General features: G+C 39.3%; 1 protein-coding gene across 1 annotated transcript in view; it reads right to left on the reverse strand.

The window, feature by feature from the left end:
• The window catches only part of si:dkey-247m21.3 (5-hydroxytryptamine receptor 4), a 51,179-nt gene that overhangs the window by 16,119 nt on the left and 17,771 nt on the right, over positions 1-17,289 (reverse strand). Inside the window, exons 2-6 of the mRNA XM_040157647.1 lie at positions 16,315-16,396; positions 14,915-15,091; positions 13,825-14,025; positions 13,145-13,298; positions 10,734-11,398 (exon numbers count right to left, since the gene is read on the reverse strand). Coding sequence (XP_040013581.1) covers positions 10,734-11,398; positions 13,145-13,298; positions 13,825-14,025; positions 14,915-15,091; positions 16,315-16,337 — 1,220 coding nt within the window. The 5' untranslated portion in view covers positions 16,338-16,396. The remainder of the gene's footprint in view (positions 1-10,733; positions 11,399-13,144; positions 13,299-13,824; positions 14,026-14,914; positions 15,092-16,314; positions 16,397-17,289) is intronic.

The raw sequence follows: 17,289 nt of genomic DNA on the forward strand, positions 1-17,289 counted from the left end.
GGTGAGTGATAACCATGGCCTGTACCAAGAGTTTAGTGGCATACTGAATCACGTAAGGCCAGATTTTTCCTATGTTGTATAGTGCAAAGCGGCACAACCGGGAGACAGATGCAACATGGTCAGAGAAAGATAGCTGGTCATCAAACATGACACCCAGGTTTCTCGCAACCTTGGTTGGGGTGAAAGATGATGAGGCAATTTTGATGATGATATTGTGATGGAGAGATTGATTGGTGAAATATGGCTAGGAAGACGTTGGTGGGAATGGAAAACTCGCTCTCAGTCTGAGACTTGAAGGAGAGAAGTGAAGAGCAATTGACCTGGGGAGACAGAGAAGGACATGTAGTAGGACTGCTACATGTTATGCTTTTTGGTACCTTGAAAAAGGTCTTGAGAGCAGAGAGGGATTGCTACACGTTTGTCTTGCCTGTGAACTGCCCTCAGTGAGAGGGCTAACTATGGAGAATGATGTGCGCTTAACCAGGAGAGACTGGATGTCTCTGAGTGGTTCATAGAATTGGCTACTGATGGCCATCACCTTTTCATTAAAGAAGGTGGCAAAGATATCAGCTGAGAGGTCTCTGTCTGGTGGAGGTGGTGGAGGATTGAATAATGTTTTGAAGGTGAAAAATAATTTCCGAGTGTCTCTGGTACTGATGATCTTATCGTTGTAAAAAGCAGTTTTGGCAGCACTGATGCTGGATGAGAAGGAGGAATTCAGCCATCATTTTTATTACTCACACCTCTGTGTTTCCTACTCAAAATGTTTTCCAGGAAAAAGGCCTATTCTAAATCTACTTAAATCTGTTAACACGAAAAACAATATTGTTTTATCTTTTTTTTAACTGACATTCTTTTTTTTCATTTGTCAGGACATTCACAGCTGCCTTACATGTAACTAACACTGAGTGGAATAATCATATCATAAATGCTATTTTAAAACTAATCAACCAAATCCATCTTGTTTAAAGGACTACAGTAAATGAGGAGCTGAGTTTGAGTTTCAAGTCAGTGAAATAACACCCAGAAGGTCCTCAGTGCCCAAAATCACATTTAAAGAAAAGAAACAAAGCAAGCCTCTTGTTCCCCTAAGAAAATAGACTGCCTTAATTGAATTTCAAAGAGCTGACTTGCCCAGGTGGCCCTCTGGTCCATTTTGTCAAAGGGAACTATGGGCCTCATCCACCAACCGTTCTTAAGAAGAAATTTCTTTAAACCCACTTAACCAGTTTTCAAAAAGATTCTGACATTCACGAATGTTTTCTTATTTGGGATTTGTTCTTAGGTAACAACTGAAAGAATATTCACGAGCACACTTACACAAATTTGAGTGCTGGCCTGTTCTTGCAAAACAACTGGTTATTGCATTTTCTCCAATTCTACAGTTATATAATATTATAGGATTTAAATTATAATATTTTTATCATTTATAATATTTTTGATAATTATTTTCATAATTATACAAAGTATTATGGTCTTCAAATAAGCGCTACACTAACACTTTGAAGCACCCTAGGTCTACTTACACAGTGGCATATTTACTGCTGCTTCACGATGTTGCAGATTGTGCCCTGAGGAGGGAACGCATCTTCTAGGACCTTGTAGATCTATTTGCAGCGAGTGAGAAGTACCTCTTGGGACACTTTAGGCTACCAAAAGCTGGCCTAATTGAGCGTTTGGAACCAGCACTGTCGAGCCATACCAGACGGTCTAACCCTGTACCACCACATGTGCTGGTACTCTCCAGTTTTTTAGCCACTGGGTCTTTTCAAAGGGAGCTAGGAGACAGGATGAGCATATCAGAGGCATACATCCACGCTCTCCCCCAAGTTGTGGATGGAATAAAGTCAAGTGAAGAGAGGATTCCATTCTATTGGTCTACCCAACACCATAGACTGCACGCATGTGCGCATTAAGGCACCCTCTCCAGATTGGTTCCCATATCTCAACCGCCAGCGGTACCGCTCCATAATTGTGCAACTCATCTGCTACTCCCAGAAGCACCATGTGTGGTCTCCCACTTCCCAGGAGGGTCCACTTGACTCCTACATTTAACAGTTTTGGGGCTGCTGGGGACGCATGGCTCATTGGTACACACCTTTAAGTAATTATAAATTCCATCAACAGTGGGCTTCTATTCCTATAATGACTTTCTTATTAGGAAATTGAGGATATGCCCTAATGACACCACTCACAAACCCTCAGACTCACTAGGAGGTGTAAATGCGACATGCATTTACCTGCTCCCCCATCGAAAGCACCATTGGTATCTTAAAAGGACACTGGATGTGTTTGGACAGAGCAGGTGGCAGGCTGCTTTACAAACTGGAGAAGAAATTTTGTTTTATTCTTGCAAGAACATTTGAGAACATATACTCTACCTCAGCCAAATTCTAATCATAATTTTTTGCATTTTATAATCTTTGGGCATCTTTTCATCGCTTTAGGTTTGTAGGATAATCATGGCCTGCTGGGCCTTGCACAACATTGCCATGAAATGTGTAAAGCCAATACCACAACAAGAGGTTGTGTGTCCTGACCCAATTCTGGGACTGGACAACAGATTTGCTGTCCAAATTCGACAGCAATTATTGGCTTGTTTGTAGATAAAGGCTTTAAATTAATTTGACTTTTACAGAGTAAATATTAAAAGCTTGCAATTAATCTCAAGAAAGAAACACATCACTTAAAGAAAAAAAAAAAACAGGTTTCAGTGCGTATTAATTTATTTAAGTATCAGACATGGGGCAGTTGAACGGGACCTGGGGGCACGCACGAAGGTACTGCTGCGGGAAGTAACTGGCTGCGAGTTGCCAGGTTCCGCCTCAGAGGGTGGTTGTTTCAGAGTTAGTTCATCTGTGAATAAATATAAATGATAAACTCAAACCATTGTAGTGACCTTTTCATTTTTGAGGGTTTCAGTTATGTAATGTTTGGTCTATACTGCAAAAGCAAATGTTTAAATATTAAATTTTAATTTAAATTAAGAAAGCTTATTCACAAAAGTAATTACCTGCCTTTAGGTTTTACACACTGGGGTCCCATGGTTTTACAGCTAAAACTTTAAGATGAAATGTACCATCAAATTGTATTAATTCTAAAAAAAATAGGTTATCTTCTGATTCTGAGATAGTAGGTGGCCTAGGAGATGAAACTGTTGACATGGGGCCAGGGTCTATGTCCAAATGCTCAGCTGATGGCATGGCCAAGAGTGCTGTCTTTCCAACGATGGCCCCGATGTTCTGTTCCAGGTCAGATAACCCTGGGAAAGCCTTTCCCCCTCCAGTGCTCAGCGTCTCTCTTCTGTGTTTGGCAATACGTTTTTTGGCTTCAAAATTTGAGATCAAACCACTTTTTTACTTCATCGGTTCATGCACTCTTCTCCGGACACAGCGTTCACTGAATGAGTAATATCATCCCGTGTGTCTTTTTAAAAAAAAAATTGTTATTTTATTTCCACTACTGATACTACTTAATATGACAGACCATTTGCTGGTAACTTCCTGCAGGAGTACCTCCACTTCAGACCTACAGAAGTTATTCTTATGTTTGAATACTCTTACTCCATCATCTTTAGATCTTCAATTGTGCATTCTTGACTTCCCTCTGAACTTTTCTTTTCAATTTCTGTGTGTGCACACGGCCCTGCAGTCTTATGCCCTTTTATGGGGATTGGTGAGCCGTTTACATACGCTAATTGGGAACAACTGGCATGCGCTTTCAATTTAAAAGGCCAATGGGATTCATCATTATAAGAACAGAGGTGCAAACAATTCTGCGGTTTAAGAATATGTCATGAATCTGACAGACTCTTCTTAGGAGCTTTCAAGAGAACAATTTTAAGAAAAAACAGAGGAAGATATTGATGAATGAGGCCCTGTGTTTCTATTACAGAGGAAGGCGAAGCCATAGATAGATGGAGACACTGAGGGAGAGATGGTTTCATTTAGAATAACAGGAGGATTTCAGAACCAAGTCAAAAACTAAGGAGAAAGAGGAGCGGCAGCAGCTGATGTCAACGATAAAGTGGAACAGAAAAAAAATCAGGACAACAGTCTGGGTTTTGGTATTTTGATTATATTGCCTATTCATTATTATTTAGATGTGACAGTTTTTCATGTTTTATTCTCCCACTTTCATTCATTTCTTTTGTTCCAAAAAAAATATGAAGGATGCCCTGGCAAGCCAGTGACCAGCGGAGACCTTAACTACACATAATCCATCTTTTTTTCTTTTTAAAGATAATTACAAAAATCATCTTGGTAAAGAAATAGAGAAAGAAAAAGATGGCAAGTAGCAGGCTAGAAATGGAGAGAAGAGAAAGGTGATTATGGTAACAAGACAAACGCTTCACATCAATGTTCAACAAAAAAAAAATTAAAGGAACAAATGATAAAAATCTGAGTAAAAAACAAGACAGAGAGAAAACAGAGAGGAGCAGCTGGAGAATTTTTCAATCAAACAATAATAAATCATACAGGTCTAATTATAAATCACAGACTGGAGTGTTTACACTTCTCTAGTCTGTCTGTCTAAACTAAGTGTCTGTGGTCAATAAAACATGCTCTTTTCCACCAGTGGCCTGCTTCTCATTCATACATTTACACACCTGCAGAACGTGTTAGCCTGTACAACCACAATCTGAGCAGGGGGAGCTAGGGCCTACAGAGATAATCACTAAGGTTCAGGTTTTTCAAGATTGACATTATTTTTCTCTGGCATCTTGCAAAACGCATGGTCAAAATCTCCTGATGATGTGATGAATAAACCCAGAAAGAGCCACAGGTGATCAGTCATAACTACACTATGAATGGATGAAACCATGCATCCTGAACCCAGATGGACAGATCTAAATAAACCAGCTTTGAAAAGTAAATGTTAAAGAATGTGTCATTTGGCTAAGACTTACCGTCCTTAAATTAAAATTGACTTTGACGTGCCCAAAAGACTTAAAACAGCTCATCATCTATTGTTACTAGCATATTAGAGGGGTACTCCACTGATTTAATTATACATATTATTTATATATATATAATCTATTAATTAAATAAATAATTCAGCTGGCATTTAACATTGCATTTTTGCACTCACTGCTCATTTATATTCTTCCCATGCTGAATCCTTATGCATTATCCTAATTTCCCTACATGGAGCTTAAAGTTTCATCTTATCTCAATAATCAAAACACGGAACACTTGAGAATGGAAAAACAGAAAAGATTCATACACGGACTGAGCTCTGCGGCCCCTGTCTGAACCAAAGAGCCAACCACCACCAGGGAGATTTCAAATTCTGCTGGTGTCCCATCACTAAACTGCTGTGCTTTGCTTTGGCATTGATGCCAGAACGTTGAATCACATAACAATCACACTGATTGTAGACGGCTGATAACAGCGGCCACTGCTCAGCTGTATTTATGGAATTCAGCAGGACTTGTGATCTCAACGCAGAGCTGAAGGTGAATTCAGGACAGATCACACTGAACCTGATTAACTGTTACAGGAAGAGTTTAACATTCTGAGTTGTAGCTTGTTATTTATCTCGCCAGACACCTGACGCTTGGGGGGAATAAGTTTTCATAATAAAGCTTTGGCTTTCCTTAAATGTTTAACTGCACTGTACTTTATCATATAGATTTTTTTAAATGAGCTTGGAAGTTCAACCGTTTATGTGTCCAGGATTGGCAGCTAATTTGTAATCTGGAGTCTGATTTGTGCACATTAAGCCCTCTTACATTACACCTCTCACTCTTGTTAAACTCACTCCCATACTTTTATGTTTGAGGTCAAGCTCACATATTCAGCCCAGACTGTTTTAGGTACTGATGACAGCTGCTTGGAAAGAGGTAAAGATGACAGAGCTGAGATAATCACAGAGAAAACGACAGAAGACCAGAGGAAAGATTAAACCTTTAAAACTTGTAAAAAGTTGCGGTTTCAGATGAGTGGGTTATTACTGTAGAGAAAGCAAACATGCAGCATTCATAGTCCAGACTTTTAACCACCAACAGAGGTGGTGGTTCTGTGTTTTCTGTGCTTAATACCAAGGTTTTTGTTTTGAGTCTGGTCACCGCCTCGGTACTAGCGTAAAGGGCAGGTGCTTATCATGAGCTTATCATGAGCTAAGCAGTTAAGGGAAAAGCTCAACATTTATTCACTTTCTTGACGAGAGATAGATGAGAGGATTTATTTCACTCTCATGTCCATATCCTAAATATGAAGCTAAACCCAGCAGGCAATTAGATTAGCATAAAAACTGGGAGCAGGGGGAAAGAAAAAAAATCTGCCTACCAGGGCCTCTAATGCTCACTAATGAACAAGTTATATTTCTTTATTCAATCCATACAAAAAAATTAAGTTTTTCTTGGCCAGGCTTTCTGGATTCCAGGTTCACCTGTTCTTATTAGGTAATTAGGTAATTGGAGGTGCAATTAGATGTTCAGGCTTTTATACAGGGTTATCCCATCTTAACAGTCTGAAGAGTTTTATCTCTGAGAGGGCGATGTAGTTGAATCAACTAGAACTACATGTTAATAAAGCTTAACAAAAGTGCTGTTTATTGTCATTTGCTCCATCTCCAAGGTTTCTCCCGCTGCTAGATTAGCCATATGAAACAACTCTTTACCATCATGTGTCTATAGTGTGTTTGTTGTCAGGACCACTCAAGTGAGCTGCCTCAGGATTTTCATAGTGGAAAATGACCACATTAATGCTGTTTCTTCCGTTACCTTACTTTGTTAACAGAGCAAGAATGCACGGTGAATCTTTTTTTAAAGTTGAAAAACCTGTGAAAAATGTTCTTACTTATCATCTTTCTACTATATCATCTCTACTCCTCTACCCTGAAACTGGAGGAGCTAGAGAGCTTTGCATCCAGTTTCATCTTATACGACCATACTGGTGGTTTTTTATGTATTCACCTATTGATTCAGATACGGTATACTGCTGACTATTTTCCAGAATGTTCTGACGTTTTATTTTTTCCCCCTGTGGGCAGTAACTGTTTTGAGTTATTTTCAGTAAAATCAGCTTGCAGAAACTTGAAACCTAGCAAACGTTTCCAGATTGTAGGCAAAAGCAACCAGTACAACATCATTCTTAAACATATTTAATGCAGATGTCATGGGGGGAGGCAACATCACCTTCTTGAGTGTCACTGAGAGTGAAAATCCTCCTCTGTCATAATACTGGATGAAAATGAACAAGAAACTTGTTTTAATTACCCGTAGCCAGGCTGCAATAGAAACTAAAAGACTTGGAGACCAAAAATTAAAGTGGACTAACAACCCTTTCAAGCTACAGCAAAGAAGATGAAAAACAATGGCACCAACCACCACAGATCTGAGTATGAGAAAACTGGTGGAGAAAACAACCAATGTTTGACTGAAAGCAGCAAAATCATTCGGAAAACCCTATACTTTTGAAAACTGTGCATTGCAATGTAAAGTATATGCAATTTAGTTATAGGCCTAAAACATACACACAAAATTATCATGGTTGTTTAAAGAACAAAACAGCTTTTTATCAGGTTCAAGTCTTGGCATGTATGCACACAAACACATACGCACAAAAACAAGGAAAAGACAGACGACACTTGTTTGTAACTTTGACAAACACATACACCATCCGCCTACAGACAGTGCCTAAACGCCTAGAGCCCCTGACAAAATAATTCGACAAGATTCCTCCAGTAATTTCAGTTTCCAGCATCCTGCCGGCTGTAATCTGATTGTCTGAGTCTGTTTTCTGTCCGACAGATTTTAAGAGAGGACGTCAGATTGGAGTTAACACTGTTTGCCTTTCTGTTTCCTACACACGCAGACAGAGAGCCCAAAAAATGCACACTGACCATACGCACATTACAGCTAAAACCACTACAACTGGAGCAGTGATATCAGGTAAATGTGTTTTTGTTCTGCAAACCCTACAGACACACATGTATAAACATAGCACCACAGAACAATCAGAGAAGAACTGCTTAGTTGAAATCACTCAATACTAAATAACAGCTAATAAAAAAGAACAGAATGATGCGCATTTAGCATAAAAGTCTGTTTGAATGTGTGCTGTGTGTATGTACTGTGTGTGTATGTGTGTCGTTTTGCACATACAGTACACAAGCACAGGACGGTTACACGATATCAGACTGTCTCACTCACGTGCCTCAGTTTGTACATATTTTGTATGAATTAATTTGTCAGCTGTGTGCTTGTATCTATGTGTTTGATTGTCTTTGTTTCTCTCCGCTGGCGAAGTACTTGTGTTAAAGTTAAACATTGCAGACACAAGCAGGTCACCTCCTCCATCATCCTCCCCACTCGAAGGAGCTGAGATCACAAACAGAGACATCAACTAAATCACTGCCATTAACATCAACAGAAACACCGCTGTAACTAAAAAAAAAGACTGCTGGACTATTAGGACTATTATGTGATGTTATACATCATTTAATTACAGATACTGATCTGTAAAAAAGACAAATTTGGAAAAATTCTTCCTGAGCTTCATTACTCTTTCTACACCTCAGATGACTCTAGGTTAAAAAAAAAACAATTCACTATTCCATGGACAAATGACCTCAGGTGATTCATAGCCTTAACAGCAAGGTTTCCTTTCAAGCTAACAAACATTTTGTAAGCGCAGGTGTCAGTTTTTCACTGAGGGCTTTACAAAGGCAATAAATACAAAGGCAATAAAGTTTAAAGTCAGGGACCATACTGAATAATAATGGAATAGTACCGGAGATCAGATGTTTACCAGGTAATGGTCAACATTTAGTTAAGTGTGTTAGCATGCTTACATTTGCTAATTAGCACAAAACACTGTACAGTTTTGGCTAATGTGAATGTGAATGTTTTTTGCAAATGCTAAACCAACGTTATTCATTAGGTAGGGAAATATAATGTTTATACAAAATTTAATGGCAGCTTATAGTTGTACCTCTTTCAGTCCGGACCAAAGCGGTGGATCAACAGACTCACATTCTTATCGCTACACCCATGTTGCTAGCATGTCTATAAACATCTGAATTGGCATCTCTTTGAAAACTGTACACTTCCACCGAATTGTATTTAGATATTTATCAACACAACAAAAGCCTTAATAAAATATGATGAAGACTTTAGATTCAAGTCCCTAATTGTAATCAGAAGGCTAGTTAAATTGCCAAACTAAATATGAAGTTATTGTCTGTGTTGCCTTATTTCTTCATCCAGCTACAACTGTTCCTCATTACTGTACTTACAGTTTAAGAAAGTTCAAAAAAGATCTACACATTTGCAAATCATATTGCATGCATGTCAAAATCTGGATTACAGCCTGAACCTTATCTCCTTAAAACATATCTTATATCATATTTCTTGACAGGAGGTGAGACAGAAAGAAAAGCGTATGACACAGCTCACAAGCAGACTTCATATCCATAATATGAGTTCACACCAAGCATCAAAATCAAATAACTGATTCTACTATTAAATTCATCCATTTTCAAGTCTAAGTCCGGGACAGTTTAGGGTAAAGCACAGGGCCAAAATTAAAAATAATTAGATAAGATGATGGTTGCACAGAGTCATGATATTTTTTCTTGCTGCTGGTATTGATGTACAACCAATAAACAGTATGATCTATAGGATGCAGAGATGACTGAAACTAAATCAACAAATTATTTTTATTATTTTAAATTGGTTGAAAAAGCCAGCAACCTAATCTAAATGCCAATTTAATCTTTGCAGCCAATCAGTAATGTATATAGTATGTCACCTGGTATTGATTTTTAACTGCAGTACCCTGGTTACATTAATAAGACTTTGAAAATGCTGAATTTGCAGAGCAACAGAGCAATGAAGTAATGGAGCAATGCAGCAGCTCTTCCGGCCAACTGGTCTGATGTTTGAAATTGCTGCAACCAAAACAAAATGTTAAAATCTTGTTACGGTGTCAAACTGGGAGACAAAGGAACATACAAGGGTCAAATCTATTGTCCTCTTCTCAATTTTACAGAGAGGCGCACCAAAGACAATCAAAATACAAAGAAAATAGATAGACCACTGGCACCCAGTGTACCCTGATAGGAAGGTGGTTTACATCCATCTTTCTTTGCAGGGAGAGACAAATGAGCCTGGTTTCAGCCTGAGGCCTTGATTTCTTCTTTGATGGACTTTTAAAAGAGAGGACAGCAGGACAACACTCACATACTCACTCTCCCAGACCTATTTACAGCACCTTACTCACACTCACACATGCCTTCACTGTACTTCACAGAAGAATTAAGGTACAGTGACATTGGTCATCAGTCCAATGAAATTTCCAATGCGCTCACTGAGAAAAATTATCTGATCACAGATATGCTGTTGGTAATAAATATGTTGTAGCTGGAGTGTAATATTGACCAATGCTGTTTCTACTCACCTCACCTGTGAGTGTGCCAAATCCAACTGGACCTTGAACCACGACAGCAAATAAATCCTCAGCCTTACTGGCTTCATTTAATTGAATGAAAGATGGAGCAAATATTCACAGAAACTGGTGCAAATAAGGCAACACAGACAATAACTTGATATTTAGTTTAGCAATTTAACTAGCCTTCTGATTACAATTAGTGACTTGAATCTAAAGTCTTCATCATATTTTATTAAGTCTTTTTTTGTGTTGATAAATATTGAAATACAATTCGGTGGAAGTGTACATTGTTCAAAGAGATGCCAATCCAGATGTTTATAGCCAATTAATGTTTACCTCAGTGCCATAGAAGTCCCGTTGACTGACGCGGCAGCGTGCGCTCTGTGGGTTTGTCTATAGGGGCAGCTCCCATGCCGTGCGTACCGCTCATCCCCACAGCAGAGGATCACCAGAAATGCCCTCCGAAACGCCCGGTTCAGAAAGGCATATAGGAAGGGGTTCAACCCTGAGTTAATGTACCCAAGCCACAGCCAAGCTGTCCACAGCTGCCAGGGCACCGAGTAGTGAATGAAGGGGTCCACCACGTTGGTAATGAAGAACGGTGCCCAGCAGAGGCAGAAACAACCCATTATAACCGCCAGCGTTTTTGCCGCCTTAGTCTCAACACGCATGCGGCTGTTCACTATAGGAGCCTGCTCTGAAGAGGAGAAACCCATTGTTGTCCTAGGACGGTAGTGGTCTGAGGGATCTGAGGAAGTGGAGGACCTCACAGTGATGACTGGAGCCACCCCAGTAACTGGAGCAGAGCCGGCGCGCTGCAGTGTCTCAATCTGTCGTACATGGGTCATGGCAGTGACGTAGATACGCTGGTAGGCCAGGACCATGAGGGCCAGCGGGACATAGAAAGCCACTGCAGAACAGATCAGGGCGTAAGGCTGGTTGACCAGAAACACACAGCTTGTGTCGTTGGAGCCTCCTGTCAAGGCTCGCCTCTCCTCAATCTGGAGAGGAGAAGAGACACAGAAACAATATTGTACTATTATTCACGCTGTTATTATAATTATCAGTCTCATTATTGTTACACATCTTTATGTTATATGTCTACTGAGCTATGGCCCCCCCCCAACCCAGCCAGTCGGGGTAGACGGCCGCTCACCATGAGCTGGGTTCTGTTCAAGGTTCCTACCTGTTGAAAGGGCGTTTTCCCTTGCCGCTGTAGCCAAGCGCTTGCTAATGTGGCAATGTTAGGTCTCTGTAAATATAACTATAAAGAGTACGGTCTAGACCTGCTCTACATGAAAAGTGCCCTGAGATAACCTCTGTTATGGTTTGGCGCTAAATAAATAAAATTGAACTGAATTGAATTTGAAACAGAAATGGAACAAACAGTACATTGTTTATGACTTAAATTGTCTTATCTTGGTATCAAAAAATAAACCAACGTCAAAATTAGACATTAAGCTTCTCAGTGCAACTTGTATGCAACTGAATTTTATCACTATCATCAATGAACTCAAGTTAAGTAAATTAATATTTCAACATTTTTGGAAATTGTTTTTCATTGTGGAGCTCAACCCAGAAGGCGATATATATTTGTCTTCAATTGAAATGTCTTCAGTTGAAAATGAGAAGGTCAGAGTAAATTGAATATCCTGCAGGCAGAGAAGCACCTCAAGTTGAAAAGTGAATTTTTCTCATCCTCTTGTGTAGTAATTGGGCTTGGGCACTGATGAACTACCCTCTGAGCTCCGCATTGTCATAAATTGGTCACTTTTTTTGTTTTGGCAGTAGAACCCTAACTGAAAAGCATCTAAAAGGTATCCTTCATATATTACAAAAAGAAATTACTGGTTTCAAGGCAAAGAGAGACCAGAGACTCCTCAGTTTCAAATCTCTATGCCACCGGGAGTGTAGAGCAGTTCAGTTCAAGCCAAGCAGACATAATGTACCATGTTATTTAACTTGTGTCACGGTTATTTATTCAGCATTTGCGGCTTAGTGACAGCTGTAGTGAGAAGAAGTTTCAGTTTCAAACAATTCCCTTTTGGGGCAGAACAAGAGTGCATTGGAATTTTTCTGATTTTCTGAACAAACATTACTGATAACATATAAAATTACAAAGTAAACCTGGCCTAAATGTGCAGACATAAGTCATTTCAAATCCTTTGCAATTTTGTCATATCACTTCAAACCAGCTATTAAAAAAATGGTGTTTGAATGCTGCCTGACTGAAAGACAGAGGAAAAGAGCCATGTGTTTCATTAAGTGTGGCTAAATAAATTCATCTATCCCCATCTGCCTCTGGGAGTCCTGCAGCTCATTTCAAGGCAGCGCAGAAATAACCTCACGCCAAAATATATCCAAACCAGCAGAAAATGCTTGTTGAAGTGCTGTCTTTGCTCGCAGCAAAAGAGCCTCCACAGGGACTGGAATTGTTTTGTGATCACTGCATTACCGTGTCATTGTTCAAGGGATTGGAAACATTATTAGAAACAGAGAATATTAGTTTGGAAAGGTTCCCGTTGCATTTGCCCTGAGAGAAAGAACAGCTCTCTCTTTTGGCATTTGAGGGAGGTATATGAACTCTTCAGTGGGATACTTTGTTAAAATATACTATATATTTTGTTGATGCAGGATTGTAATATATTGTTTTAATAATAACAATGTAACCAGCAATTTTTTAGGGTCATTATTGTGTCACCACTTTCCCCCTCCGTGGCTTCTGATCTTAGCTACTAAGGACTCACAATGTCTTCAATGCCGATTGCATTCCAGCTTTGCATGATGGGTAAGAAGGAGATGAATGTGGGGATGAGCCAGCAGCCACTGAGCATCACTGCCACTCTCACCGGGGTCATCTTATGTCTGTATACCAGCGGCTGGCAGCAGATAGCGTAATACCTGGAAAAAAACACACACAGACATACACGAACACACACACTATGGTGTGCAGTTTTTTAAGAACACAAAACCAAACATCAATACTGTTTCAATGCAAAATGAATCACAGTTCAGCTTGTAAACTGAGCCTTGAAATGGCATCAGATCATGATCCTGTCAGTCTCATTTGTCATATGTGACATCTTACACACAGACTTTATTTGGATGACCCAGCCAAATAAGTGCCCCTTTCCAAAATGAAATTTATTACACCGTTGGGTTCCGTCTGTTTTTTTTCTTCTTTCTTTTCTTAGAAATCTTGAGCTCAACTGAGAACTTGACTTGTGATTTGTCATCAGTGCTTCCCATTGGTGGCACAGGATTGTATTTTCATTGTGTTCATTTGCAAGTTCTCAGATTTATGTATTGACTAACAGTGTTTTTAGGTTTCAAGCATGCATCTCAGAGTCTGAGAGAAAGGTATCTGAAAGAAAGGTAATTTATCTTTATCTCTATCTTTATCTCTCTCACACTCACACACACACACCTGTCTAGTGCAATGCAGCAGAGGTGCAGGATGGATGCTGTAGTTAACAGGACGTCCAGAGATGTTCGGACGAGGCAGAAGATCTCTCCGTACCGCCATTCGCCGGTGGTCAGCTCAATTGCAGCAAAGGGCATCACAACGAGAGCAACCAGCAAGTCAGCAAACGCCAGCGACACAATGAAGTAGTTGGTCTTCTTCTTCCTGAGAGGAGGGGAGGGGAGACAAGTTCGAATCGAGAAATTATCCATAAAAGTGACTGGTAAAATCATCAGTAAAAGTTCACAGTGTACTGTATGTTTTACTATACTATCATGCCTAACTTGACTTTAATGGGCTTGCATCTCTAAACTTTAAAGCTGAGACCAACTGTCTGTGTGACTTTGCAGAAATATAAAGCAACAGGCATTTGTCCAGTTTTGCTGTTATTTATTAAAAAAAAGTGGCATTTTTTCCATATTACTTTAAGTACCTTGTAAACTGAGAGAGGGTGTTTCAGGACAAGCTATCTGTTATGTGAGTGTTTTGATATTTGATTTGTTATTTTCCAAAGTTGCTTCTCTAAAATATAGATGATGTTATCTTGGTTAGCATGTTGTCAGCACAGGCCTTACCAGAGGCCACACGAATCATTGTAATGTGATTTCAAAAGCCGGTTTCATTTAAACTTAAAAGAAAGAAAAAAAAAAAATGAAAATTAACATCATGCCCAACCAGATTTGCCAGTACTGCACGTCAGTTTTATTGGCTGACATATTGCTAGCTTTTTTTGTTTCATGTGACATTTTTAAATACTTTCTCAGAGAATGGCCTGGCTTTGTCTCCTTAACAACATAACTGACTTTATAGACAACAATTTTCCAAAGTATACCACAGCTTTTTAGATCAGTTTCTTACCTTACAGGCAGATATTGACAGACTTGAAATTAGCTTATGACAGGCTGCCTTTTGTCAAAGTAGGGGGAACCTTGTGGCTGGGTGTGTTTTGTACAGATTGTGACGGCTGCAGATAGGCCTCTTCCCATTTTATTGGCAGTTTAAACTAGAATGGAACATTGTTATTGCCACTAGTGGTAAAAGACAATGGGCTCACCGAAGATGTCTGTCCTTGCAGAGCGCCACCATGACCAGCAGGTTGCCGAACACTGTCATGATTATGATGATAGAGAGGAAGATGGTGAGAACAATCGTCGCCAGTGAGCTCAAGAATTCTTGCTGCTGCTGTTGTTCCTGTTGTTGTTGTCCCGTGTTTATTACGTTATCCATCAAACTGCAATACAAAAACAAATACAAAAATAAGAAAAAAAAACTCCTCATATAATTTTTTCATACCAAATTTAATTGGCTATTTTGTCGTGCCTTCCATAACGACAAGAGCACATGACAATTTTCTTATCTGTCACATGATGGTTAAGGTATGGTTAGGTTTAGGCAAGTAAAACTAGTTGGCTACGTTTAGAGAATATTGCCCTCCTGGTTAAAAGAAACCAGGCAGGAGACATCAAGTGCAGGCTACATTTTCATGGTCACATGGTGTGTAAACCCATGAATCCAGCCCACCTTCCTCCTTAAACAATATTTTTATTCACTTTCTTTCCAAGATTTAAATGACAAGAATGATACTGCTCTCATGTCTGTGCGCTACATGGAGAGAGTTATCCAGGAGGCCCTTATCCTAGCTTAGCATAAGTTCAGGAAGCAGGGGGAAAACAGCTAGCGTAGCTTCTCCTAAAACCACCAAGTTATCATTTTTCCATTTTTATTTGTGTATGAATTAAACAAATCAGATGCAGCGTGAACTGTGAGGAGATCCAGGCTAGCTGTTTCCCACTCCTTTAACTCTTTATACAGCTATTAACTCTCATCTCACACTCAGAAAAGAAATCAAATAATCATATTACTCAAAATGTTTTCCTTTACGTCTATGTATGCATCATAGGTGTCTGAACTGCTCTGCAGCAGCTTGGGAATTAATTTGTCTATGGAGAGAGCAGTGACGATGAGTCACCGCTCATATTTTACCTCTTACCACTATGTTCAAAGTTCAAATTATTATTATTTTTTGGCAATTTGGAATGTATTGGTACTAGATAGTATAGATATGGAGGAAAAAAAGGGAATAAAAGTGGTGGCTGACATTCAACATAGGTCCCCCACTGGAATTAAACTAGGGACACTGCAATTACGTGTTATGTGTCTCTACAACTTGGTTTCCACAATTAACTACAAAGTCGCACTTAGCAATAAGCAGCAGTTAGAGGCCATTACTACTTTAAATTACATGAGACCACTTCTGCTGTTTTGTAGACTTGAATCAATTTCATATTTTACTGTGTAGAGAGCAATAATAGTGAAACTAACCAGCTTTTAAAAGAAATAGTTTTAGAAATTTCTTAATAAGTTTCTGAAATTTGACAGAATTGGTTAAGTTAATTATTCAGGATAAGCTAGGACTTTTTCTTTAACATGACAGAGTTTGAATTTATGACTTACTGTTGAGGTGATGCTGTGGCCATCACTGGTCATCTGCATTGAGGTCAGCAGAGGAGAGTCCTCATCACCCCATACTCTGGCCCTGTCGACACACACGCACCTTAATTTTTCTGAAAATATTAGCCAGCTTGCGCGTATAAACCGGTTGGATTTCTTGTTGTTTCTCTATCCAGCCCCAAAGATGCAATATTTGTGCCTCAAATAAGTAACTGGATCACAGCTTGAAAGCGTGTGATATTTATGGGGCAGATAAGCTGCAACAGGCAGTAGCTGTGTCTGCCAGATTCCATCTCATGTTAGTTTGTCTTTGTAATGCAATAACAACACTATGCTTTAGTGAGTACCACAAGTGAAATTCTCCCTTCTTATTCTGCTGTCAAGGAAGATCAAAAGGTCAGATATCAGCTCCTGAACAGCACCGCTGGGGCTGGTAGAGATTCAGCAGATCCTGGTTCTCCCTTTTACAGGTCAGTCCGTTTGACCCTGCAGTCCATATTTAACCTGGTAAATAAGGTAAACATATTGATTTTTCCAACAACAGCCTGAGGTAATGAAAAGACAATTAGTTTTCAAACAGATGAGGGAGGTTAAAGCATTAACTCTGGATCACCGTCCACCACTAGAAGTTTTACTTTTTTCTTTTTCTGTCAAATTCATAACAGAATCTGATTCATGTCAGTATACACTTTTATATGTTTTTGTTTGGCCAATTATTCTTCTCTAATTAAGCCCAAGACTATCAGTGGACACTCCAGAAAAGAACTAAACCATATCTTTGTTAACATTCTTGCTTTCCCTGTAATGAAATGTTTGGGTAAAACAATGTAGATTGATTATAATTCATGTCTTTCTCTAGCAGTTTTGATGCAATAGTACCCTTGCTGTGCTGTACCAATGCTCTATTCCTCTGTGTGGAGTGAGTGCTGTTTTTGCTTATTTACTAGGACCAAATTACAAGCTGTCAACCCCAAGTCC

This window comes from Xiphias gladius, chromosome 20, assembly GCF_016859285.1.
Source record: "Xiphias gladius isolate SHS-SW01 ecotype Sanya breed wild chromosome 20, ASM1685928v1, whole genome shotgun sequence".
NCBI classification, from domain to species: Eukaryota; Metazoa; Chordata; class Actinopteri; order Istiophoriformes; family Xiphiidae; genus Xiphias; species Xiphias gladius.